Raw genomic sequence first — 25465 nt, 5'->3', positions numbered from 1 at the left:
CCTGTGGGAGCCCCAGGAAGGCAAGGACAGTGGAGCTGAGACATGAGGGGTGAGGACTGCAATCTCAAGTCCTGAAAGTTGTCCCCACCCTAGACCACCTGTCCCTTTTTTCAACTCAACTGGGGGAAAGAGTCCTTTTACCCCCAAAAGATGATCCCATCCATAAGTCACAGGGATAACATGGTGACTCAGCTTTCAAAGGCATTGGTCAGGTTTAACAAAGCCTTAGAAACAGGCGGCTGCCGTGACCTGGGCCCCAACTGTCAGTGTCTGAATCCGCTCCCAGACGTGGACATCATCACTGCAGGAACACCTCACACCTGGCAAGGGCACGTCAAACCCCCTCAGGGATGGGGTGAGGGGAGGTGATCAGGGAACGGAAATAAGCCCCCTGCCCTGGGTGGTGTCAGCATTTCCCTCAAGTTCAAGTGCATCCAGTGATGAATTCATCCTGCCTTGTGCCCAGGGAGGACTGGCCCTTGGCTGAAACCCCAGGTGGCCGAGCATCTGCTCTCCAGTCTCTAGGCCACCCTGGGCCTACTTCTTACCGAAATTTCTCCCCTTTGAATGACTTTAGAATGTCTTGATTCACTGGAGAGCAAATCAAAGCATTTCATGTTGAGAAACACCAGGGGAACAAGAAAGAACAAGCATCATATGATGCAATGGTCAAGGAGGGAACACCCTTGTACCTCACAGTGATGATTCCACAAACACGATTATTGGGCCAGAGGGAATGGTCTGCCCCCAAATGCACAAGGTACAAAGATAAGCCTGCCATTAGTGTTACTGGTCTATTCCCTAAAATGTAACTGTTTAGCAGAAATTATTTGATTCTCTTCCTATGGTTTTTTCTCTGGGAGACGTGGGGGCTGTTTGAGTGGGCCAGTGGGGCCAGCAGGGACCTACCCCAGTCAATGCCAAGTCCCAGGGCCCGGAGCCTCCAGCAGCATGGGGCCCACCTCCCCAGACGTGGACACATGGCTCTCGAGATCCCCCTACCCCAAGGTAGACGTCCTACATCCCACAGTCACCCCCACAGGCTTCTTAGGGTTTGAGGCCATCAACAAGAACAAACTGGAAAAGGAACAAAGGGTCCACTGGGATTCCTGGCCATTCCCTCTGCAGCAAAGAACTGGGGTGCTCAGGCCAAACAGAATAGGAAACCTGAGGGGCGCCAGCTGTGCTGGGCCTGACAAATGAGACAGAAGATTAAAACCTGCATCCAAACAACACCACTAACACTCCTGGACCACAGATCAGAGCTGCAGGGCGCAGGGCTGGCCCCTCCTCTCCACGTCCACCCCTTGGGTCACAGCCACACCTGCCAGCTCACATCACCCCTGTTGCTCAGCCAAGACCTGAGTCCTGTTGGCTTTTAGCAGGAATGAGCTTGCAGGCTTGACTTCGCTCCTCGCACCCTCAGCTGTCCTGCGACAACCACTCAGGGGCCGGGGCTCGGCTCAGCCTGGGCTCCTTACTTTGACAAACTCCTTGAAGTCCGGGGCCTCGTCCGTCTTCTGCTGGATCAGGGCAGCCCCATTGAGCTGACAGCTGCAGAAGCGGATGTAGGGCTGCATGTGCGGCAGCTGGGCGGTCAGGATGTCGCCGACCATCTTCACAGGCATCTTCTCCCCAGACATCTTCTTGCGGACTCTCAGCGCTCTGCACGGGAACGTGAGAAGTGAGCCCCTTGCCTTTACCCTCAGCCAACGGTGACATGGTGCACTTCTAGGTTGTACAGAAACAGAATGTGTGTGAGGGGCACAGACCCAGGGCCACTAAAGGATCTACTGGGGAGACAAGGAACAGAAAAGAAATGAGTCTAGTGCTACAGAGAGGTATCACCGGGCCATTTTTCTCTGGCATGATGGCTGTTGGCTGGTTCTTAGGAATAAAAACTTTTCAAAGAAATCTTTGCTGAATGAGTCAGCATGAAAAATAGTATTTTTCTCATGGAAAAATACGGAATCAGTTATTTAGTAACTCAGACAGGATCTCTGTGTTGATGTCTCACTTCATAGACGATCTGTGGTCAAAGTCCCAGGCCACTGTGGCCCCAGCACTGAGTCTGATTCCGGACCAGTGCCACCCAAGGGAGGCTACTGTTGCCAAGGGACATGAAGGCTCATTTTCAGACTGAACATAACATAATTAAGATGGTAAAAATCAACTGCCACAGAAAAATAATCCCATTATGTCACCAAAGCCAGGTACAAATGATTGTCTGGACTATCTGTGTCATTCACTGCTTCATTGCTGTGGCTAATTTGAAATTGACTGGATTACGGGGTTCTGAAAAGAGAAGCCTGTTTATATGATAATGGACCAATGAACCCACACAATTCACATCCTGGAGGCTGAGGAGAGACTGATGGGACTGGGAAAGGTTTATTCTGGGTCCAGCGGCAGCCTGAGTGTTCAGGGCCATGAGAGCCAAGACTGTGCATCCCAACCTTCCAACTACAATATGAGAACTCCTAACACCAGCCTCTAGAGGACATATCACTGGGCTTCTAGCCAGCAAGGATAGCAATGCACCCTGATGGCAGGACCACAACATGAGGCATGAATGTGTTCTGCCTACCCCAATGATGATGGATAGATGGATGGATGGATGGATGGATGGATGGATGGATGAAACGGAATGGTACAATATATGATTTTCACATAACTTTTGGCTGCTTTCATGGTCATGTTAGAGAAGCCCTGAGGTAAGGATAAAGCTACAGAATTCCAAGGAAGCTTTGCAATATTAGCATTAGGCTTTAAAAACTTCACATCACATTATTTTCTTTCTCCTACATTTTTGGCTAAAGGAATAATCCTTGGACTGGGCAAACAAGTCAGGGAGAGAAATTTTAGGGAAAATAAATTATGTGGTCTGAACAATTAGGAATTCTCTCTCTGCAGATGCCCTTGTAGGGAGAGATGCCTATCAACACTGGCAGCTTGGGGGGAGAGGGGTGGCAGCCTGATACCCTCAAAATAGCCAAATGGCCATTGCTCATTGAGGGGGTTGGTATGGAATATCTCCCAATGTGTAGAAATTTCCTCAACTTGCTCAATTGGGGATGATGTCACCCCCAGTTCTGGGGGACCAGAGCCCTGAATAACCATGTTACAAACTGGTTATGCATGGACAGTGGAAGAAATTCCATCATTCCATCATTTTCTTATGAGGAGGAGCAAAAGAATCTTTCACTAAGAGAATAAAAGTACCACCCTCTCCCCCACCCCCTTAAAAAAATAATAATGGAGGAGACAAGGAAAGGAGAAAAGAAGAAAGATGGGCATTGTTGTGAAGAGGTTAAACCAACGCCTGGGTTCTGGAACCCCACACTTGCAGACTCGAGTTGTCCACCTAGGGGCCAGGCCTAAAACCAGGCTCGTACTATGGACCAGGCACCTGTTAGGTTCACTCGTGGGTCTCCTTCTGGGATGTTGTGCCGCACAGGCAGGACTGGGCCTGAATGGGTTTGAACAGAGGGTGTCACCAGGCTCCCGGGTCATGTGACTCAACTGCCACAGCTCTGCCCTTTGGTGAGCTGGTTTGTAATCTCATCTAAAGGTTTACTGGGTGGAGGCCGTGAATGGCTGATAAGCAATCAGCTAATGGACATTTCAAAGAGCGCTCGGTGTTTGCTGGATGAATTAGCACTCCCGACCCTCTGAGGTCCGCAGAGCAAGCACATGGTCAACAGAGCTTGCATTTATTAATACGTCCTTTATGTATCAAACAAACACTCTCATGTGTACTGCTAACTCTCCCTATTGGCTGTTGGCACACCTGAGGCCTAGGGAAACCGAGAGACCTGACCAAACTCACACAGCTAATACTGATGGGAGCAGCCCTTGAACCCAGGAGGTGTGACCTGTGACCCCGGAGCTCCAGGTCCCTGAGCACTGAGCGTGAGCCAACAGACACAGCGTCCAGACCCGCCTCCACTCCCGAGCTGCTCTGCGCAGGCCCCGCCCTTCCTCCGGAAGCAGCTCCTGCCCTCCAGCCAGGTTTCTCTCCACTTCTCTCCTTCCACAGCCCTCTGCTTCTCTCCCTGTCTCCGCTTCCGGCCTCTCCTCCATGCCCCGCCCCCAGCCCCAAGGTCCCTCCCTCCAGGCGGAGCCTGCTTGGGATTCTCTCTCCCTCTCTCTGTCTCTACCTGCCCCCCACTCGCACTCTCTCTGTCTCTCTCAAAAGAAATAAACTTTACAAAATTTTTAAAAATACACAAAAAACAGTCCCTAACACCTGGTTTGCACAGCCCTATGTCACTTCTACGTCCCTTCTATCACTTCTGACAGCTATACTCAGGGGCCTGTGCCCACTCTTAACATAAAAACGTTCTAGATCTTTCTGTCCTACTCTGTTTCTTAAAAGCAAATTTCACAGCTCTCCACTCACCAGCAAGAGAACAAACCATCCGCTCTGACCCCCAACCAGAGGCATCATTAGTAGGAAGTCCTATGTCCCAGTTAGCACCCCTTTATTTTCATTGTATTTGTTTCTTATTTATCTGTCTCCTAAATCCCATGTCCTTCCCCCTCCCACCCCAAGTTCAAGGAGTCGCTGGCCCTTGGATCGGGAGTGGCAGATATGTGGCCTTGCAGGGATTGCTGCCTTACAGTCTCTTTATCCAAAAAAAGCCTTCCTCTTCTAGCCTGCAGGGGCCCCCACATCCCCCCATCATTGGGGTTAATCCTTTGCAGGAGAAATCAAGTCTATGCAGCAAAGGAATGTAGCAAGATGTTCACTACACAATCCACAATATGGGCGTTCACCTTATACTTCTTTTCATTTTTCTGTTTAAAATTTTTCATAGTGACATAGAAAAGGGAAAAAAAAAAGAAAGAAATCAGATCCCCAGAAGGCTCCTATTAAATATTTTATCTAGGATATAAAAACATTAGTTCACCCAAGCTAACTGATCGGGTCATCGGAGGAAGGGGACAGAGCACAGGGACACTGTGATGGCAGGAAGACGGTGCTGTGCAGGCATGTTTGACATGATTGACAGTGTGCCAGGGGTACGGCTCACCTCCTCGCTCCTCAGGATAACCCTGCATGCCCGACCAGGCAGGCACCACACCTACAAGTTGACAGGTCCCAAGACAAGGGGTCCGAGAGGGGTCTGCCCAAGGAAACTGCCCAGAACAAGTTGGAAGGTGCTGGGGGCCAGACACAAACTTAGGACATTCACCTCCTGGCTCCACGTTCTTTCCATCGGTTGCAGGATGGGGTGGAACCTCCAGTAGGTCATCCACAGAGCAGCCTGGGACACAGGCTTGCCTTCTGTGTGACTTCAAGTCACTGGACCTCTCTGAGCCTGGCTTTCCCAGCTGTAAGCACTCTCGATTCCCACCTCCGGGGCTGGGGAGCACATCAGCGCTAACGGGAGGAAGGGGCTGGCCGTGACAGAGCTCAAGGAAGGGGCTGCTGTTTCCCTGACAGGACAGGAGGGAGGGTGACATGGGGGGCAAGGGCCCTTGGGGACGTGAGATGCATCTCCCACCTCCTCACCACCCACTGATTGCTGCCCAAGGAAAGAGGTTTTAACTTGTAGGTATATTTTCAAGGGCGCCTGGGTGGCTCAGTCGGGTGAGCATCCAACTCTTGAATTTGGCTCAGGTCAGGATCTCATGGTTCATGAGTTCGAGCCCCACATCAGGCTCTGCGTGGACCCTGCTTGGGGTTCTCTCACCCTTTCTCTCTGCCCCTCCCCTGCTTGTTCTCTGTCTCTCTGTCTCTGTCTAAAATAAATAAGTAAACTTAAATAAAAATAACTTGTAGGTATATTTTCAACAGAAAACTTGTGGCTATTTTGAAACAACTTGTCTCCAACCCTTCAGGTTCAGTTCCTGTAGGTTCAGGGGTTAACTAGCCCCATTGGCTCCAAGGCAAGGGGGCTGAGCCCAACACTGAAGACAGGCAGGCACTTTCATCTAAAGACCCCCTAGGGGCGCCTGGGTGGCGCAGTCGGTTAAGCGACCGACTTCAGCCAGGTCACGATCTCGCGGTCCGTGAGTTCGAGCCCCACGTCGGGCTCTGGGCTGATGGCTCAGAGCCTGGAGCCTGTTTCCGATTCTGTGTCTCCCTCTCTCTCTGCCCCTCCCCCGTTCATGCTCTGTCTCTCTCTGTCCCAAAAATAAATAAACGTTGAAAAAAAAAATTTTAAAGACCCCCTAATAGCCACCCTAGTGGTAGGTACCATTATTATCCCCATTTTACAGATGAGGACACCGAGGCCAAGAGAATGTAAGCGACTTGCCCAAAGACACAGCCAGTAGAGCAAGAACAAGATGTAGGCCTAAGCATCCGCCCCGTACCTACATTCAGAAACTTCTACAGCACCCTCCTCAAGGAGAATAATGGAAACAGTTTCTCAAAGCACCCCTGGGGGTCATCTCTGATTATTTGTTTTCCAGAGCACAGAGAGAGCACATGTCATGTTTTTATTTCAACCCACTTCTCTCCCCATCCCCCCACCACTCCCAAACACACACTCAAGAAAGTGGGGGGGGGGGGAGGGGCGTGGAATTACTTTACAAGAACGAGGGATCACATTTAGGAACTAGCTGCTTCCCAGTTACGGGAACATGAAGATTGGGAATGGATTCCGGGTTCCCGGGGCTGCGCTTCAACCTGGGGCCCCCGTGGGGGGCGGCCCTTCCCCCCCCAGCCCGCTGGATCGCCACAGGCCTACTCTGTGTTCTTAGCAAGTGTTGTTCCAAAGTACGGCCCGCAGGGCACAGATTTGGGGTATTCTTTTATTATTATTATTATTATTATTATTATCTTAAATATTTATTTATTTTTGAGAAAGAGAGAGAGAGCAGAGACAGGAGGAGGGGCAGAGAGAGGGGGACAGAGCATCCAAAGGGGGATTCCTGTGGACAGCACGGAGCCTGATGTGGGACTCAAACTCACAAACTGCGAGACTGTGACCTGAGCCGACATCACTCAACTGAGCCACCCAGGCCCCTCGGGGTGGGGTGGGGTGGGGTGGGGTCTTTTTAGAAGGGACCTTTGTGATGACATAATCCAACCCCCTCAGTTTACAGATGGGGAACCCGAGGCTCAAAGAGGCTGGGCAGTGAGTTGGGCTCCAAACCCAGGTCTCTTGACTTGGTCAAGACCTTGACAGGTCTCTTGACCCAGCGCTTCCTCCCTGGCCCTGAAGCTGCCTCTGAAAAAACCAAAATGGGAATAAAATGTAACGGGTTCCAGGCTAGCTTCTCAGAGCGTTAACCTGAGGAAATGCTGACCACGGGCAGCAAATGGTACCCACCATTCTATGCCCCCAGGAGCCAAGAATGTCCCAAGAGAACAGTATTCGCCCACGGGACCCGGATCTGCGGGCAGGCATGTGGGGAGCCACCCCACGCCCCGGGAGGGAGCCGGTCAGCGATCGGCAGCCAGGACTGGCCTCGCTCTGGAAACTCTAGACCCACAGTGAAAGCAGAAGTGGGCAATTTACTCTGTGCGATGACAAACTGGCGGTGTGTGTGCGGGAAGCATGGGGGGGGGGGCGGCGAAAAGGAATCATGGTGCTTATGGGTGGAAATGAGCAAAAGAGGCAGAAAGAAACACGGGGCGGCATGCACGGGGGACACACGGACAAAGCCACGCGGAGGTGCTAGTGTGTGAGAGCCGAGGGGACGAAGCAAGGCCGGGGTTAGGGGAGAGAGGCTTACTTCAGTAGTTTGATATTACACATAATCAGCTCCTTCCAGTTAACAAAAATCATAGCACCCTCTTTCTCTGTCAGCAGCTCAGACTCCATCAGGGGTTTCTGAAAGATCTACAGGTGCAGAAAACGAAGCAGTTCAGAAAGCAAACCGTTAGCGTTACACCTGAAACACACGCACGCAGGTCTGTGCAGAGCATGGAGAGGACCGGGCCGTCTGCAGCTTTGTGGGGAGGCCCAGAAGCTTCCCGCAGCTTCTGCAGCAGACGCCCCTCCCCCACTCTACCCGAGCGGTTGGGGGGGGCGGGGTTCCCCATCAGGTCTCTGCACTGTTTTACAGGGAAGGGTGGCTGAACTCTAGAGGACGGGCCTTAACTCCACCAGGATAAAGCCAGGAGGCCTGTCGAAAGTCACGCACACTCTTACCTGCCCACAGTGGGGGGTGGGCATGGCGGGAAAAGTGGGGGGCTTCAGGATGCACGTGGGTGTGGGTGGCTCCTTCAGGCTCCCCTGCAGCGTCTGCTGCGTAGACAAGCCTCGGGCACCCGGAGGGGAGCCGCCCAAGGAAGCAGGGACTCTAACCAGCAGCCTGGGTGATGTCTTCTGCCGCTGGGCCCTTGGCCTGGGCCGGGCTGGTACAGGGGCCGGCTGCGGCTCCAGGAAAGAAATGAGCCTGCCCAGGATCCAAGCTCTGCGTGGTTGGGTGACTCAGGGTAAATCGCAGCTCTCCGCCCAGCCCCACGTGGCGAGCCCCTGCCTGCAAAGAGGTCATCGTCTCCTACTGGAAGCAGGGCGTTCTTCTGAAAGGTCTTTAGAGATGGGACAGCCTGTCCCATCTTTGAAATAAATGTGGCTGGGCTCAGGCTGTTCCCTGGGAGCCCTATTCTTCATGAGTCCTTGAGCTGACATTGAACCCAGCATGTACCAGACCACTGCACAAAAGTACCACATCTAAGGGGGTGACATTCACATCCTAGACATCCTAGATTGCATATTTAGTGACAGTCAAGTGTCTTGAGGAAGGGGCCCTTTTCCTAAGTATGCACCATGACTTCCTATGCATGAATGTGCCTCCTGGACCAGTAACCCATCCCGCCTCCTGTACCCATTCAACACTGGGCAGCGGGTGGTGACGTTCCTGGTTAAGGCTGTCCAAGGAGATAGTTGCACAACTGTTAGGTGAGGGGCAGCGGGGCAGCAGGAGTTTCAAAACTATTACAATGTTTTTCAAACTGTAGAGTGATCCTGCCATTCAGCTCTGCAAACCCCTGTTGCTAACATGGCAACTTCCTGTGAGCATAAACAAAAGTCTTCTTCAAAACCAGGAGTTCCCAACTCTGCCTCTCCTCATCCTTCTGGACCAAGTGGCCCAGGCCTTTCAACAGCCACCCAGGAGGAGAGACAAAACAAGGCATCCTCTGGGACAGGGCAGTGCACGGGGCCCTGGGAGAAAACATCTTCATTCTCAGCAATAGATTTTCCTCAGAGGTAAAATGTACCACCAGGAATGACTCGAGATATTGGCTGGATGGCTGCCATTTTCAGATGCCAACCCTGAGGCCTGGGACACTACATGGTCTGCTCTATGGCATTAACTAGTTGGTGGCTAAGCACCCACTTCTCCGAGGAGTCTCCCAGTCCCCAGCCCACGTGTCTCTTTCCACACACCTCCTCACGGACTCATCATCCCCTGACATGAGTGATCCCTCTACGGGGATGACTCAGAGGGCCACGGATAAGAGTTCGACCATCTTCTCTTGGGTAGAAATCTCCTGTGTGATTTACCATCCAGATGCTCCCCACACATCAGAAAACCTCTCAGGCTGAGAATCAGGGTGCAGCCCTCCTTAACAGAGGTCCCCCTTCTCCCCAACCTCTGCCAGTATCCCCGGCCCCCACCAGCACCCATAGCTGCCGTTACCTCTGTGACCAGCTGGAGGTCATTCACATAGTTCTCCTCTGTCACAATGAGCTCATGGATGTATCCTTGCCGCTTTCTTTCAGTGGGGGTCAGCATATCCAAGAGGTGTAAGTCTGAACACCCTGGAAGACACAACCATTGGGACATTTTAGTGCAAGTCTAGGGAAGCTCATACAGCCTCACAGCGAAGAACCTGGGGCCTCGTGCCTGCTGGTCCCTGTGGCCTCACTGGAGTTGGGCAGTGTTACGGGTTCGATCACGTTCCCTAATAATACGCATTCAAGTTCTTTTTTTATATATATAATTTTTTTAATGTTTATTTTTGAGAGAGAGAGAGAAAGAGACAGAGCACGGGCAGGAGAGGGGCAGAGAGAGAAGGAGACACAGAATCCGAAGCAGGCTCCAGGCTCTGAGCCATTAGCACAGAGCCCGATGCAGGGCTCGAACTCACAAACCGCGAGATCATGACCTGAGCCGAAATCGGACGCTCAACAGACTGAGCCACCCAGACGCCCTCACATTCCAGTTCTAACTCTTGGTTCCTGTGGCTGTGACCTTAGGTTCCTGTGACTTGGTTCCTGTTCCTCGGAACCCTTGGTTCCTGTGACCTATACCTATGACCTTGGTTCCTGTGACTGTGACCAGAAATCAGGCTTCTGGAGATAGAGCCAAATTGAGATGAAGTCATACTCAATTAGGGTGGGCTCTAATCCCATGTGACTGGTGTCCTTATGGGAAGACATACAGAGACGGTCAGAAAGAAGGTCATGTGACAACAGAGGCAAGGACAGAGGCAGGTGCAAGCCAAGGAACACCAAGGATTGCCAGCCACCATCGGAAGCGAAGAGGAAGGCACGGAAAAAATCTCCCCCAAGGCCTCCAGAGGGACATGTCTCTGCCAACACTTTGCTTTTGGACTTTTCTCCAAAACTGTGAGAAAATAAATTTCTGTTGTTTTGAGCCACCCCCTGTATGGCCTTTGTTGCGGCAGCCTAGTGAACCGAACTTCGTCCAAACCGCTGACACGATAATGTCCAGAGAAGACTAAGGAGTAATTGGCCGGTATTTCCTGAGGGCTCACCCCACGCCAGGTGCTCCACAAGGAGCTCTATGCTGGCAGGTCTGCTCAAAGCCCACAGAGGCTCCGGAAGCATCACCATTTCACAGACAAGGAAACGGAGCTTCTGACGGGTTGCCTCACCCCAAATCTCTTAGCTTTGCAGTGGCCGAGACTCGAGCCTCACGCTTTGACGCCAGAACCTGGGCTCTACCCCAGACGGCTACTGTTGTTGAGTCCCAGCTACAGGAGGGCATCAGCTTGTCCTGAGGTTGGCTCTCGGAGGCTCAGGTGGCTGTGCTGAGGCTCCTGCTGGGCCTGGGCACAGGGCAGAGAGATGTGGAGAGCGTTCAGACAGTGCCAGGTAAAGTCCATGAGCCAGGCTGCTGCCGTGTGCCTGGAGAGGCATTAAGCCCGAAGACAGACAGGGAAACTGCCCCGGCTGCAGACAGCTGGGCACATCCGGGGCCCCAGGTGCCCGAGGGAACGGGCTCGGTTGACCTGAGATGGGACACACACGGAAGCTGGTGCCTGCCCTTGCCTCTGCTCACCTGGTTGGCTATTTAGGGTTTTGTTGGCTTTGAACGTTCTCCGCTTATCAGCGGAGGCTGCCTCATGACACGGCACGCTGGAACGGGGTGGGGGGGGGAAGCCCCCTTTCTTGGGGGTACCCTTCATACAGGCCTGGGCCCACCTGTTCCAGGCCCGTGGTCTCTCCTCTCCTTTTTATGAGGGGTTCTTCATTTATCACACACACACACACACACACACACACACACACACACACACAAACAAATTTGTAAAATAGACTGAAAGGTGTCCTGGATGTAGGCGGGAATGCAGGCAGGGGGGTCCCATTCTGTTGCTTTTCTCATACCATTTCCCCCCACAAGGGGGCGCGATGGAGCACAATATGAAACATCTGCCAGCCGCCAGTGGTTCTCAAAGTGTGGTCCCGGGACCAGTAGCATGAGCCACACCAGGGAACTTGTTAGAAGTGCAAATTACCAGGCCCCTGCGGAATAGACTACCTGGATTTGGAGCCCAGGAATCTGATTTAACAAGCTCTCCAGGTGATTTTTTTTAAGGCAAATTAAAGTTTGAGAAGCTTGCTCTGGACTATCAGGAATTCCTCAGAGTTTCCATCTTCCCCGCAGAAAGTCTTCCCCCTAGACTGGGGCTCATGACCTAGTCTATATGCTGGAAGATTCCGCAAATACGATGATCCCTCTGAAGTGAATGATATCACTGACTTCTTAGCAAACGTTTTCCTGTGCCAGAGATGAGCTCCACATCTGGGTCCTTCTAGTCCTCAGTCTTGTACCCTCCCCTGGCCAAATGCCCTTTCTAGAATGCTTTAGATTCTCTTCCTGGAACAGGACAATTTGAGGATGGGCAGGCAGATGGGAGCTGGGAAAGCAGCAGGGACAAGCCATCCTTATGTTAATATTCTCCATGCCCATCCCCATGACCTCATTCAAAGCCACTGCAATGTGGCCAAACTATAAATCCACAGATCTGTGAGCTGGGCACAAACCACCATGCAGGTCTGCAGATGAATCTGGAACTTGGGCCCTCCACTCAGCCACCAGCTTGGTCCAGCTGTTCTTTGCGGGTTGGGGCGTTGGCTGTGCTTCATTAGAACAACTGCTCCCTCAGCGAGCTCTCAGGAAGGAAGCAAGTCCTGATGGCTCGCTCTGTTCAGTTCTGCCCGCCTCTGCCAAGCCCCTGCGGGAGCTTCGGCTTTTGAGTGGTGGAGTGACACCACCAAGTTCTTGGGCTTTCATTAAGAAAGCCACCTGGGAAACACTCTTCAGTTTGGGAGGAAACATCTCACTTGTCACCTATTCTCACCAAACTGTCCTGTCAATGAGTCAAAGAGCCCAGGAGAGAGGAAGGCTTGTTCTTATTACAGAGCAGAACGCAGCCCTTGCATTACAGGGACTTGTTGGAACTCTCACGGAGCAGGGTCTCCCCTAGAATTTTCAGGACATTCCTTTCTTTTTAAAAAAATTTTTTTTAATGTGTGTTTACTTTTGAGCGAGAGAGACAGAACGCGAGCAGGGGTGGGGCAGAGAGAGAGGGAGACACGGCATCCGAAGCAGGCTCCGGGCTCCGAGCCGTCAGCCCAGAGCCCGACGCAGGGCTCGAACCCATGAACCGTGAGATCGTGACATGAGCCGATTTCGGATGCTTAACCCGAGCCACCCAGGTGCCCAGGACCTTCCTCGCTGGGGGGATATTAGGATATTGTTTAGAGCTGCAGTTGTTAGACGCATCCCACACCGTGCACTGGTGTTTGCAGGGATACAAACATCGGGCTAGGACATCAGGGGGACACTGGTTGCCCCCATCCTCTGAACATCCCTTTCAGTCACAATTTCCCTTGGAGAACATGATGGATGCTATGAACTCTGGCCCCAGAAAACTCACATGTACAACACACACACACACACACACACACACACACACACGCACACACACGCACACACACACACACATATTTTGCACACACTTTTATAGGGTTCACAGGCCCTCTTGAAGCTTGTTCGTGGATCTCATTCATTCATTCATTCATTGGACACATGTTTACCGACGTCCTGTCATGAGTCTGGCACCAACTGCTGGGTGCTGAGGATTCACAATGAAAGAGGAGAAATGTCTGCCTCCAGAGCATACAGACCTCGGCTGGGGGTGGTATTAGTTCCCACAGGCCGAAGGGATACTAACCCCCACCAAGCTGAGGCTTGTGTGGCCCCCCAGCCCCCGGGGCTGAGAAAGCATTTTTGGTCGTCATAATGACTGGAGGTGCCGGCTGGGATTGGGTGGGGCTGGCCCAGGGCTGTTAAGATGCCCTGCAATACACAGGACAGGGAATTGCCTTCCCCGAATGTCAACAGCCCCCCCCACTGAGAAACACTGACATTACTGGAAACTGAAAGCCCGGCCAGGTTGACAGCTCTGAAGCAAGGATGGTGCAAGTGACCCGCAGATTTGCTTAGAACGACTGAGGAGTCGGAAACAAGGACCCGGGAGGAAACATTAACGGGAAATGGCTTGCTTTGGATTTCAGAAGTTCTGAGTCAAGTTTTACATGGTATCGTTGTTGTTGTTGCTGTTTTAAGTTTATTTATTTATTTTGAGAGAGAGCGAGCGAGCGCGCAAGTCGGGGAGGGGCAGAGAGAGGAGGGGAGAGAGAGAATCCCAAGCAGGCTCCGCGTTGTCAGTACAAAGCCTCACGCGGGGCTCGAACTCACGAACTGTGAGATCATGACCTGAGCTGAAGTCAAGGTCCCGACTCTTAACCGACTGAGCCCCCTGGCTCCCCTACGTGGTACGGCTTTGAAGAAGCCCAGAGCCCGAACAACAGCAAAAGGTCTAGAGTGGACTATTAGTCCAAGAATCCCTGGTGCCGGGGCCAGTTTGGGGTGAATTGGGGGTCTGTTGCACATGGAAGGGGGGGCACGAGGAGGTTGCACGGCCTCCTGCTCCGGGCAGCTCCAGCATTCGCATCCATCCACCCAGAGGACCCATGTCAGAGCTGACCCAGCTGACAGGTGCCATGTGACTCTGGGCTGCTTGCCGCCACAAATTCCACCCCACGCCGTCCACCTACCAGCCTGCCTGGAGGCAGGGGGCTGGCTCAGATGGCCTCTCCAGGCCCCAGCGTACAACAAAAAGCAAAGATTTTGTGGGGAGATTCGTCTCAGCATTGTATGCCAACAGCGTTGGCTTTGAATGGTCTTTTTAGCTACTGAACCGACCCACAGGATGCTGTTTTAAAAGTTCTTGCTGCTGGATGCCAGACCAAGAAGACCATTACAGGCTGGAAATAGGTACTTTGAGCTAAAAAATATCCTTCCTTTGAAAATTTAATATTTAGAAAAACAAACGAGTTTAAAAACTCCATTATTCAGAGCGGGGTAAATGGAAAAGACATTTCAAATAAGAGAGTTTTCTTTAAGGGTGGAGGGACGTGGTTCTTCTCTCCTTTGGGAACCAGGATAAACATGATTTTCTGGCTCCCTTTCCCGGGGAAAAATGAGAGAATACAGCAGAGCAAATAACTTTTCACGGACATCTCGGTGTGATGAAGGGATTCTTAAAACTAACTATAATCCACTCACAGCTGAAATAATATTGCAAGCGATTCCGGGCACTTAAAACCGATCCCTAATTACAGCCCACATAAAATTCCCAATCTATGTGCTGTCCCTTGTAATTGTGTGTAGTTAGACACATTCACAAAGTGGAGTGTAGCCGTGAGACCCCTTTGAGAGTAGTTGAGTCTGGGGCACTGGAGAGAATGTGGGAAAATCTTACCCAAAAAGGTCATCTTGTCACCTCAATGGGACAACGTTCATAGGAACAGCATAATCTAAATAAATTGCTTTATTCCAACAGTAGTACATGAATACATGCTCGATGTAAACAGTTCAAAGCATACAGAAGGACTTAGGGTACAACCAGGGCATCGCCCCTCTCATTCCCAACCCTTCTCCTTCTGTTCTCAACAAGGTCCATGATTTTAAAAACCAAACCAGCCCCCACAGCAAGCCGGCCACTGGACAAACCAAATAAACAGGCCTCGTTCCTGTTATGAAAGGGCCAAAATATACTCTAAGATGGTCAATAAATATTTATTAAGTTCCTACGAAGCCCAAGAGACACAGGAATGAGCAAGATAATGCCCTTGTCCTCAAGGAAACTCACAGCTGGGAGGGAGACGCGAACATGGAAATTAAATTTGAAATAGCAAGCAGCGGAGAACGTTCCTGCAGGTCTGCGAGGATAGTAGAGTCTGCAGGGCTCAGAAGTACATGCTCCTTGTCCCGAGGGAGGAAGGCTCTGCGAGGAGGTCCTACTTGTGTGTGTGTGTTGGGGGGGGGGGGGGTGGTTCTGCATCAGGGAGGATGGGGCCATTATGTTGGGGGTGTGGGGCCGGTATGCCAAGTGGGTGCAGGGACACTATGGGAGATAAGGCGGGAAGCGGGAAGGCACTAAGGTGGGCAGTACATGACATCACAGAAGGCATAATGCCAGAGGGGCCAGGCGAGAAATCCCACAATACGGAAACCCAGGCAATGGCTTTTCACCTTTAAGAGAAAGGCTATACCAGTGTCTGTGGGGACATTCTGCCCAAATTCTCCGGCTAAATGGCCTCGCCCACCAGGATACCTGTTGGAGCTGGAGCTCCTGTCTACACCGAAGCCTTCTCCAGGGCGGGCCTCAATGGAGGGAACAGGGGCCTCGTGGCGCTCGTGGCCCCTGCCAGACTACACTGGATTTTTCTGGGAAAATGAGTCTGATTGCGTTGCCTTCAACCTCCTGGACAGAATGGCACATGTGGGATGGCTTGTCATGTAGGAAAGGCTGCAATGGATACGACATAAAGGAGGTTCTCGGGCCAGAGGGCTCCCCCCTCCCCTCCTCCCCCCCCCCCATAATCCCATTCTCTAAGCTGTGAACTCGTGTGCTCCCCCTGTGCCGCTGTGCTTGGAGCTGGGACTTGGTGGTGAATGAGGCGGGCTGGGTCCTTGTCCTTGGGGAGCCCTGGTCTACCAGAGGCTCGGGCATCCCACCTAGACTCTGGTTCTGGCCAAAGCACAGGAAACTCACAAAGGGCATCACTGCAAGCTGCCCGTCCCTGAGACCTCAGCGTTGAAGTCCTTAAGACTGGATTCTTATGGGGGTTTAGAGGAGCTGGGTGGGCATGGGGACCTGTAGCGGGGGGAGGGGGAATGTCACCTGATGGCACCAAAGACCCCCCGATGCCTTATGTCCAGCTGAACCCAGGCAGCCCTCTCCGGCCTGTCTGGGGGAACTCGCTAGACCCATTAGGCTGGGTCCCTCTGGGGGCTTCCATTCAGCCACACTCAGCATTAACCCCGTAGCTTCAAAGGGTCAAGGTGGCTTCCAGAAGAATAACAATTCTTCTAAGAAGGGGAATCCAGTCTACATGGGGTGCCAGGCAGTTTAATGACTGTTGAGAATTTGCAAAAGTCAAATTACTCTCAGGGATAGATCTCTCTCAATTTGCCATAGGTCACTTTTAACTAAAGGCATGGCGTTCATGGCTTTATAACGGATGCTGGGGTCCCTGGTGCGGCCTCGAGCATCCCACGGTGTGCACTCGTTCGCTCATTCCTGGCCCCACTGATGTTACCACCTTTGCTTTCCTTTCTTGCTGAGCCTCTGCTTTCAATGCCCACCACCCTGCGGTATCTCAGGGACCCTCAGCAGCGGCCGCAAGTAAATCCTTCGGGTACACAAAGCAGGCTGGGGTGTTAGAAGTACAGACACATGTTTATTGGAATGAGAGGCAGTAGGTTTGACTAGAGGGACCTGGGAATATCTTCCAGAGAAGCAGGGATTTGGCTTGGACTCCATCAGGCACATGGCAGTTTCGGGTGGGGAAGTAGCGAGGGATCCAAGTAGAGGAAGCGGTTGGAGAAAAGGGGAATAGAGAGAAAGCAGTGAGGAGAGAAAGCAGATGCTGGGGTAACAGGGAATAAAGAAAGTCAACACTGCATGCTCGCATGAGCCACACGGTTCCAGGCGCTGTATGTATGTGAACTCACAGAGTCCTCACCGACAATCCTGTGTGGCAGCTACTACGCCTATTCTCCCATTGAACAGACAGGGAAACTGAGGCACAGAGAAGTTAAGTGACTTGCCAAAGCCTCAGTTAATCAATGGCAGAGGGGGTCCTACCCCAGAGTTACTGTTCTGAACCACCATGCCTCCTGCCTTGCTGGGAAGGTGACGTATTAGTCAGCTAATGCTGCTGTAACCACGTCCCACAGACCACGGGGCTCACACGTGAGAAATGGAGTCTCACAGCGCCGGAGGCAGCAAGTCCAAGATCAAGGTACCAGCAGGTCTGATTTCTTCTAAGGTCTCTCTCCTTAGTGGGCAGGTGGCCGTCTTGTCCCTGCATCCTCACATGGCCTTTCTTCTGTTACAAAATCATTGCTGGTGACTCTTTGCGTCCAAATGTCCTCTTCACATTGGAGGTAGGGTCCACCCTAATGGCCTCATCTTAACTTAATGACCTCTTTAAGGTCCCAGCTCCAGAAACAGTCATATTCTGAGGTACTGGGGGGAAGGGCTTCAACGTTTCAATCTGGTGGGGGAGGGGGACACAGTTCGGCCCGTTGGGGGGGAGGTACAGTCAAGGAGTTTGAACAGCAGAGTGAGACGTCTACATTTTTGTCTTGGTTGCAGAGCTGGGAAAGGTCCGGGCCGTGTTTCGGAAGGATCGCGGTGGCAGCTTCATGGAGGCTGGGGGAGGGCTGTGGCCCCTGAGAATGGCGGCATGTTTGGAATCACCTAAGGAGATTTAGAAGGCCCGATGTCCCTGCGGTAGCCCGGACCAATCAAATCCACCTGGCCGGGGTTCCGCCCGGGCCTCTGTAACATGTGGAAGCTTCCAGGAGGCTCCCACGTGCAGCCCAGAGTGAGGACCACTCCATCAGAGGGAGCCCCGAAATCAAGACACCTGGTGCGAAAAGGGAGCAAAATTCAGAACCTAGATCTGTCCAGGCTCACGTAGCACGAGAGCGTCACAGTTGTTGAACCGATTCCAGACCCAGGTGGGTCCCTCAAGCGACTTGTCCAAAGGGAACTATGGTTGTAACCCAGAATGCCGTCCCTCCGTCCATGGCCTGGAGCTCAGACAAGCCTCTGACGCTGTGTCCCTGGAGGTCACACTGCCGCCACCTGACCCCCAATGCTAGGCCTAGAGCTCAAAAAGGTCACTCTGCTCATTGGCCTCCTTGAATCGATGGGACAGCGGAGTCCACAGGTGCACGGTGACTTCTGCTATCAGGAATAAGCCCTCCGCTCTTGCTGTCTTGGGAGATGGAGACCCACAAGAAAACCAAAGAGTGGGCCCGAGGGTGGCCGGTCCCCGTTCCTCTCCCGACGCGTTCCCGAGAGACCTGGCTGTGAGGATGGTCTGGTCCGTGGCGCCCGAGGCTGTTGGGCCGGCGGTAGCCAGGCTGGGTCAAGGCGGCTGTGTCTCCTCTGACAGTGACCCTTGGCTGGCCGGTCCCGGGACCCAGCTCTGGCGGTCCAGCGGGGCAGGCATCCTCCTCGTCCCAGTGGAACTTTCTTCTCGAGGGTCTAAGCATAGCCCGGTCCCCTGCGGTCTCTCCTAACTTGGCAAACTGACCCCGGTGGGACACAAGAGACAACCTGAGCCCGGGACATTTCCTGCTCATTTCCAGCAACTGCATAGCTGCGCTCAGGTCCCTGCTTTCATGGAGCTTCCATTCTAGTGGGGGAGACAGAAAACCAAATACACGCATAAATATATGGTAGTTAGGGCGGTTATAAGAATGATGAATGACAATTCTTTTGACTACTAAGCTCATTTCCAGTCCCAGGGTCTTCTCACGTGAATTTATCTTTTAAGCCATGGTGGCTTCCCAAACACAGCTTTGTGCAGGGTTCGAGGTCACATGCAGCGCAGAGACTGAGCACCGATGTGTCCTTTCCTTGCAGCCTAGATGGGGAGGAAGGAGCGAGACCGTCCACACAGGGCTCCTGAACGACCGCCATGGGCGGTCACAACATGCAAGGGTGCAAGGTAGGCGCTGTCCTCTGGTTCATAAGCTACCGGGGAGATGGGGCGTCGCACAACAATCAATCGTACAAGGGGAGGTACCATCGCTACTTGTAAGTGCTGTTCCTGTGTGGGTCTTTGTGGGATCCGGCCTTGCCCCCCAGGGAGCTCACAGTCTTGGGCGGGAGATGAGTATCTGTGTGTCTGTGCGTGTGTCTGAGTCTTAAAATCCACTCATCTTCATGTATGATGAGTTACTAGCAGCTCAGCAAAGAGCTGAGTCACGGCAAGTCGGTGGAGCTGGGCTGGGCAGCAAGGGGGGGGGGGGAAGATGGGAGGACCAAGGTAGAGAAGACAGGGAGGCGGGGGGGGGGGGGGGGCGGGCCGTAAGGCGGGGAGGAGACTGTGATGATAGCAGGGAGGTGCAGGTCGGGTAGGACGAGACAAGCAAGAGTGGGGCCGGACAACGGGTGTCCACGGATCCCAGACCGATGACACTCTGGCAGGTTGAGTGATGGGATCTCTAGGTGGGGAAAGGCCCCGTGTCCACGCCGTCCACACTGCTCATTCCCTCCCCAGTTCACACCCAGCATGCGCGGACCAGTGATGCAGGTGGGCATTTCCATCAAGTGGTTTGGAGGTCAGGGGAGAGGGTTTTCAAGAGGGCGTCTTGGAAACCCACTGAAGCAACAGAAGCCTGGACCGCTGTGGAGGGTCCTCACGGTTACTCAAAAGGGGGCAGAGAGAATGTGAGATCGGGATGGTAGCAACTAGCTCTGGAACGGGCTCAGCCCAGGGCTTCCCCTCTTCGAGCATCAGGGTCCCCTCCTGCAAGCTGGAGGCCCATGTCCCCTGCACCTGCCACACCTTTTGGTGTTAGAAACCTGGAAGGTGTTTGGATGACGGCAGCCGTCTACGGGTTCCACCAGCCACTCAGAAAGGAAGGCGCCCATCAGGGAAGGCTTCCCTGAGCAAGCGACGACTGAGCTACGCTAAAGACGAAGCACAATGAGCTCTCAATGAGGAGCAGGGAAGAGAGGGGTCCGGCCGGGAGCAGATCAGGCAGGGCCTTGAGGCCCAACTGCGAGATTTGGGCCATTATCACTGGGAAGCCCTGGATGATTGTTAGCAGATTGCAACTTCCATTTTTAAAATAGCTCTCTGCCCACGGGGTGGAGAAGAGGCTGGAAAACAGTGAGACTGGAGCAGGGACGGGTTAAAAGGCTGATGGTCCTGGGGCGCCTGGATGGCTCAGTCGGTTAAGCGACTGACTCTTGGTTTCGGCTCAGGTCATGATCTCACCGTTTGTGGGTTCAAGCCTTGCATTGGGCTCTGTGCTAATGGTGTGGGATTCTCTCTCTCTGCCCCAACCTTCCCCCCACCCCCCCCAAAATAAATAAATAAACTTAAAAAAAAAAAAAAAAGAAGGCTACGGTCTTTATGCAAGGGCTGGAGAAACTTGGTCACCCTCAGGGCCTTTGCGCTTGCTATCCCTCAGGCTTGAAACACGTTTCTCCCTGACCTTTGCCTGCCAACTCCTCTGCAGTCAGACCTCCACCTCTCCACAGAGGCCTTCCTGGGCCATCCCATCTGCGATAGCCCTGGCCCTCAGTCACATCCTGGCCCATTTCATCCAGCAGCAGCTGAAATGACTTATTTGTGAGCTGGTGTTTTCCTCTGGCTCCTACAAGCTCCATGAGAGCAGGTGCCCGGTCTGTGTCTCACTGAGCACAGCCCTGTCACCTGGCCCCGTGTTCCTTGGCCACGACTCTCCTCTCCGGGAGTGCAGGAGAGGAGGTGCTTGCCAGGAAATGCAGGCAGACTGGACCCCTCCTGGTCTCCCAGGAGCTGTTGACACAGCAGGGTGGAGGGGAGGGGCAGGGGAGGGAGGGGAGCGGACTGGCAGGTTACTTCTGCCCCTTGAGGATGGGGTGAGGGCTCCTACCACGAGGGAGCCCGTGACACTGGAGGGTCGTACTGAGGACTCAGATGTGGGGGTCTTCCCACAGCGGCCTCAGAAGGACAAGGTAATGCCCCACAGAGGAGAGGGTCATCCTGGCTTCCACTTCTCTGCTGGGACAGATCATAGGGTTCAAACTCTGCCGGAGGCTTGGCAAACAGACCAGACGCATCCCAGACCCAAAGCCGTGGATGCTGAGAGGCATGTCCGGGTGTCCGCGACGGGGCAGGAGAGAACTCATCTCCCAGTCTTTAAGTGTGCTGGAGACGGCGCTTTGGGGTGCCCCCCACCCTTGTGACACATGTCCCTTATCCAAGCTGTACGGTTGCTTAAAAACAAAACACAAAAGAACAAAAAGAACGAGCTCCTGGCACGTCTGGGGGCCAAACATTCCAGTCTTTCTTTGCTGGCGAGAGAACACAAGGCCACAGAATGCAGAGATGAGAAATAAGGGATCCAGTGACTCAATGCATGTGTGACAGGTTTATTGTGGGGCGCTGCATGGGCCTGCCAACCGGGTCCACGGACGTGACATTTAGAAGCCTCGCACATTCCATTTGCTCTGTCGGCCTCCCTGCCGCCAGCCGTGTTGAAACACAGGGCAACTTCTCCCATTTGCCAAGCGTCCGCTGACGGGGCTGGGTGTCACCGCACATTGAGGGAGCGTGAGGAAGGTGCTTACTCCAACACAGGTGGGCCTCCCACTACTGGAGAAAAGGGGACCCCGATCTGTGCACAAATGAATGAGACGGCTGAAGGTTTTAAGGAAGCTGTCCAATCTTTTCTCTGCAAAATCCCTTATCTACAAAAGCACTGCTTTCTGTAAAGTCTTAAAATGCACACAACCTTCTGTCTCGGTTTATTGCAAGAAAGGAGGAAGCCAGTTAAATGGATTCCTTCACGCCCAGGACCAGGTGCAAATGCCTTTTCTCTCCTGTAAGAATGACAAGAAGGCTATTGTCTGTGTGTGGGGGGGGCTTACTACCTGCTGGGTACAATTATTATCCCTCCATATGTAAATGAGGAAACTATAGCACAAAGGGGTTAAGTCACTTGGCCACAATCACACAATTAGGAAGTGGGAGAGCTGGGATTTGAACCCATGTCCCGAACCACCACCCTGTATCCCTTCCTGGCCTCTATAAAAGCCCAGGGTACCGTTACGTCAGACTCCTCCATCGCCACTATCTGCCTACAGGAAAATAAAATACTCCAAAACTTTAAGAGAAATGGAATGAAATATTACCCTGAACTTGTAGACAGGCCGTGTTAGTATCTTCGGCGCCATGTTTTTCTGGCAGAGGCCAGCCATGGAAACGGAGACGCTAAGGCAACCGTTCTCGGGGTGGCACTGAGCACGGGCGTCTCTGGCAAGCCTGTGTCTTTGGAAGATCCTGCAGTGGGGGTGAGCCGGACTAGAAGGGTTGAGGAGGCGGCTGCGTCCTGAGCCTGAGCACTGAGAAGGTGCCACAAGGTGCAGGCATCGGGCAACAGCTCCTCCACCCCCCAGCTATGAGTGAACCACACACGGAATGGTCTCCACCTTTCCACACAGACAGTCGTGGTTATGGGAGGCGGCTGGTGCTGAGGTGCTGCTGTTCTCACGTGGCACAAGGTCAAAGGACTAGCCAGGGAGAGGGGGAGGGGCCTCTGAGAACGTCACGCTCTCAGCTCACAGCGCAGGGCTAGTGCGCACGGCTGGCTCTCCCTGATCTGGATTCCGTGGACCGATCGGGGAGCGGGGGGAGGGGGGAAGGAGGGAGGGATGGGGGTGGGTAGGTGGGTGGCATCTCTCTGCATGCACATGCACGGGTGCGCCCACCCCTCCCGCCCCTAGACCTCCCCCCACTTTCCTGGTGGGGCCTGGAGTGCGGCGGGTGGACCCGTTGAGCTCGAGTGTGTGTGACAGGGGACCAAGAAGGGAGGGGGCAGCACAGGACGGGGAAGGGGAAGAAACCAGGGGAATCAAGTCGTTCAACGGAGTGAAAACAGGCTCCTTGATGAAAAACGTTAGATAAAGTGCTTTTGCCCCTTGTAGGTCACTCGGGAGCAACTGCACAAAGAGGAGGATCTGCCCAACTTTAAAAAACGACGGGCAGAGTCAAGGGGACACTTCCTCTTTCGAGGCTTGCAACATCAGCCTGATCTCAGGTGCGGGGCAGATGTGGGAACCGCAGCGGTCCGCCTCAGCCAGAATCTTCTATAGCGTGATGGGTCTGTTTTCACCACCCCACCCAATATTACCAAGCTAAAGACGGAGGCGTGCACGCGCGTGCGCACACACACACACACACACACACACACACACACCCAGCCTGTTGACAACATAAAACAATAACCTGGTATTTTCTGAGAGGTAGTGTGTGTTTAACAGCAAGTTGCCCTGGTATAATTTTGTAGCTGATTTTCACTTTTGACAAACAAAACCTTTTAATTTTTTTTGTGAATCAAATCCTATCATTTAAAAATGACCGGGGAGGGGCGTCTGGGTGGCTCAGTTAAACATGGGGCTCTTGATTTCAAGCCAGGTCACGGTCTCCCGGCTCTTGAGATGGAGCCCCAAGCCCTGACAATGTAGATCCTTCTTGGGATTTTCTCTCTCCCTCTCTCTCTCTCTCCCTGCTCCTCCCCTGTTTGTGATCTTTCTCTCTCAAAATAAATAAACATTTAAAAAATAATAAAAATTAAAATGTCCAGGGAGTTTTTAAAGAACTTCCTTGGGGCGCCTGGTTGGCACAGTCAGTTAAGCATCCGCCTCTTGATTTCGGCTCAGGTCATGATCTCAGTTAGCTCGAGCCCCATACTGGGCTCCACACTGACAGTGCAGACCCTGCTTGGGATTCTCTATCCCTCTCTCTGTCCTTCCCATGCACTCTCTTTCTCTCAAAATAAACTTTAAAAGATAGTAAAAAAAAAAAAACCAACAAAAAAAAACAACTTTCCCCCGAGTGGCAATGGAACCCTTTGAGATGGAAAAACTACACACCAGGAAACATTCTGGAAACCTGGCTTTTTGTGTGTGGAATTTTCTTAAAGAAAAGCCCAAGAGAAAGAATTCTGGCCGAAGCGAAATAGTGAAATATTCACATACAGCTATCGTGATCTTTGACCTTATTGTGTTCCCCTATCCCACCAGATCCAAAATATCAGACATTTTGAAGACTTGGGTTGTTTTTTTTTTTTTTTCCTGTGCATTTTGGGACCACTGGCAGTCAATGTAGTTTTTCATAAAAATTCTCTTGGGTGTTTTGGAACTAAAAGGAATGAATAGGATTAACGTATACTTTTGCTAGAAGAAAAAAATGAATATTCACTCTCAGGAATTAATTTTCAATTTGCCAGGAAGCAGGGCTGTGATTTGTTGGGCCCGTTCCCCAACTGTGATCTGGGTGGTTGCCTCCCTGACCCCATGCCAGGGGTAGACCTGGCCCAGAGGAAGGTTGCCACACCCTGGCATCTCTGGTCCTTGGCCTCCTTCACGGACCAGATGAGCAACAGACCCCAGGAGCAGCCCCTCCCAAGAACACAGTTGCTGTTGGGAAACTCACAGCTAAAGGAAAGGGGCCTGCAAATGTACCTCGGTATCCTCTTGGGGGGTGATGTGGTGTGCTTGGAATGGAACCCCCAGTGCCTCTTCCTCGTGTATTAATTGCTCAACCCACTCATTCAAACAGGCATTTCTGAGTACTTAACCTACTATATGCCAAGGGGGGCATATAGCATATTGAGCAACAGAAATTGCGGTTTTATAGGTGAGAGGTGGGAATATTGGTGATTCCATGTTTTAACCTACTACTGAGAGGGTTTTCTTAAGCTGGTATTACCAGGGTTTTCTTCGGATGGGATCAAAGAAGGCATAGAGAGAGAGCCCAGTTGCCATCTGCTTATGGGAGTCTGGATCTGCCCAGTTCCCTTCCAGAAACAGGGCAAACACCAGTTTCTGCCATATGTGTAATGGTGTAATATTTTTTACTTTACAAAGGGAAGAATCCTTCCTTTACATCAGCTTCTCCAGGGCACCCTTTTTACGCAGAGGCAGTCCAGGCTCTGGCCCGCTGGCCGCCACTCTGTTCCCGCTCTGCAGCTCTCTGGGCCCTGCTCTGCAGTGCAGAGAGGCAGCTGGCCTTAGGAAGGCAACTCAAAACTGCAAAAGGAGGGTGATCTCATTTGGACACGTCTTGTCCATATGGCGCTGTACCCACAGATCAGTTGCAGATACATTCACATGACAAATCGGCACCAATTATGAAATTAAATGATTTAATGACCAGCT

At 52.5% G+C, this 25465-nt stretch overlaps 1 protein-coding gene across 5 annotated transcripts in view; it reads right to left on the bottom strand.

Annotated features, from left to right (window-relative positions):
- The window catches only part of ITSN1 (intersectin 1), a 220595-nt gene that overhangs the window by 19715 nt on the left and 175415 nt on the right, over positions 1-25465 (bottom strand). For all 5 annotated transcript variants that reach the window (XM_086675891.1, XM_086675894.1, XM_086675893.1 and 2 more), the window contains 3 exons: positions 9607-9728; positions 7693-7799; positions 1482-1665 (listed from right to left, as the gene is read on the bottom strand). In XM_086675891.1, coding sequence (XP_086532017.1) covers positions 1482-1665; positions 7693-7799; positions 9607-9728 — 413 coding nt within the window. The remainder of the gene's footprint in view (positions 1-1481; positions 1666-7692; positions 7800-9606; positions 9729-25465) is intronic.

This window comes from Puma concolor, chromosome C2 (genome assembly GCF_028749965.1).
Source record: "Puma concolor isolate L17-30 chromosome C2, mPumCon1.1.hap2, whole genome shotgun sequence".
In the NCBI taxonomy this organism is placed as follows: Eukaryota; Metazoa; Chordata; class Mammalia; order Carnivora; family Felidae; genus Puma; species Puma concolor.
Note: the sequence above shows the minus strand (reverse complement) of the source record. Positions and strands in the feature narration are given on the sequence as shown.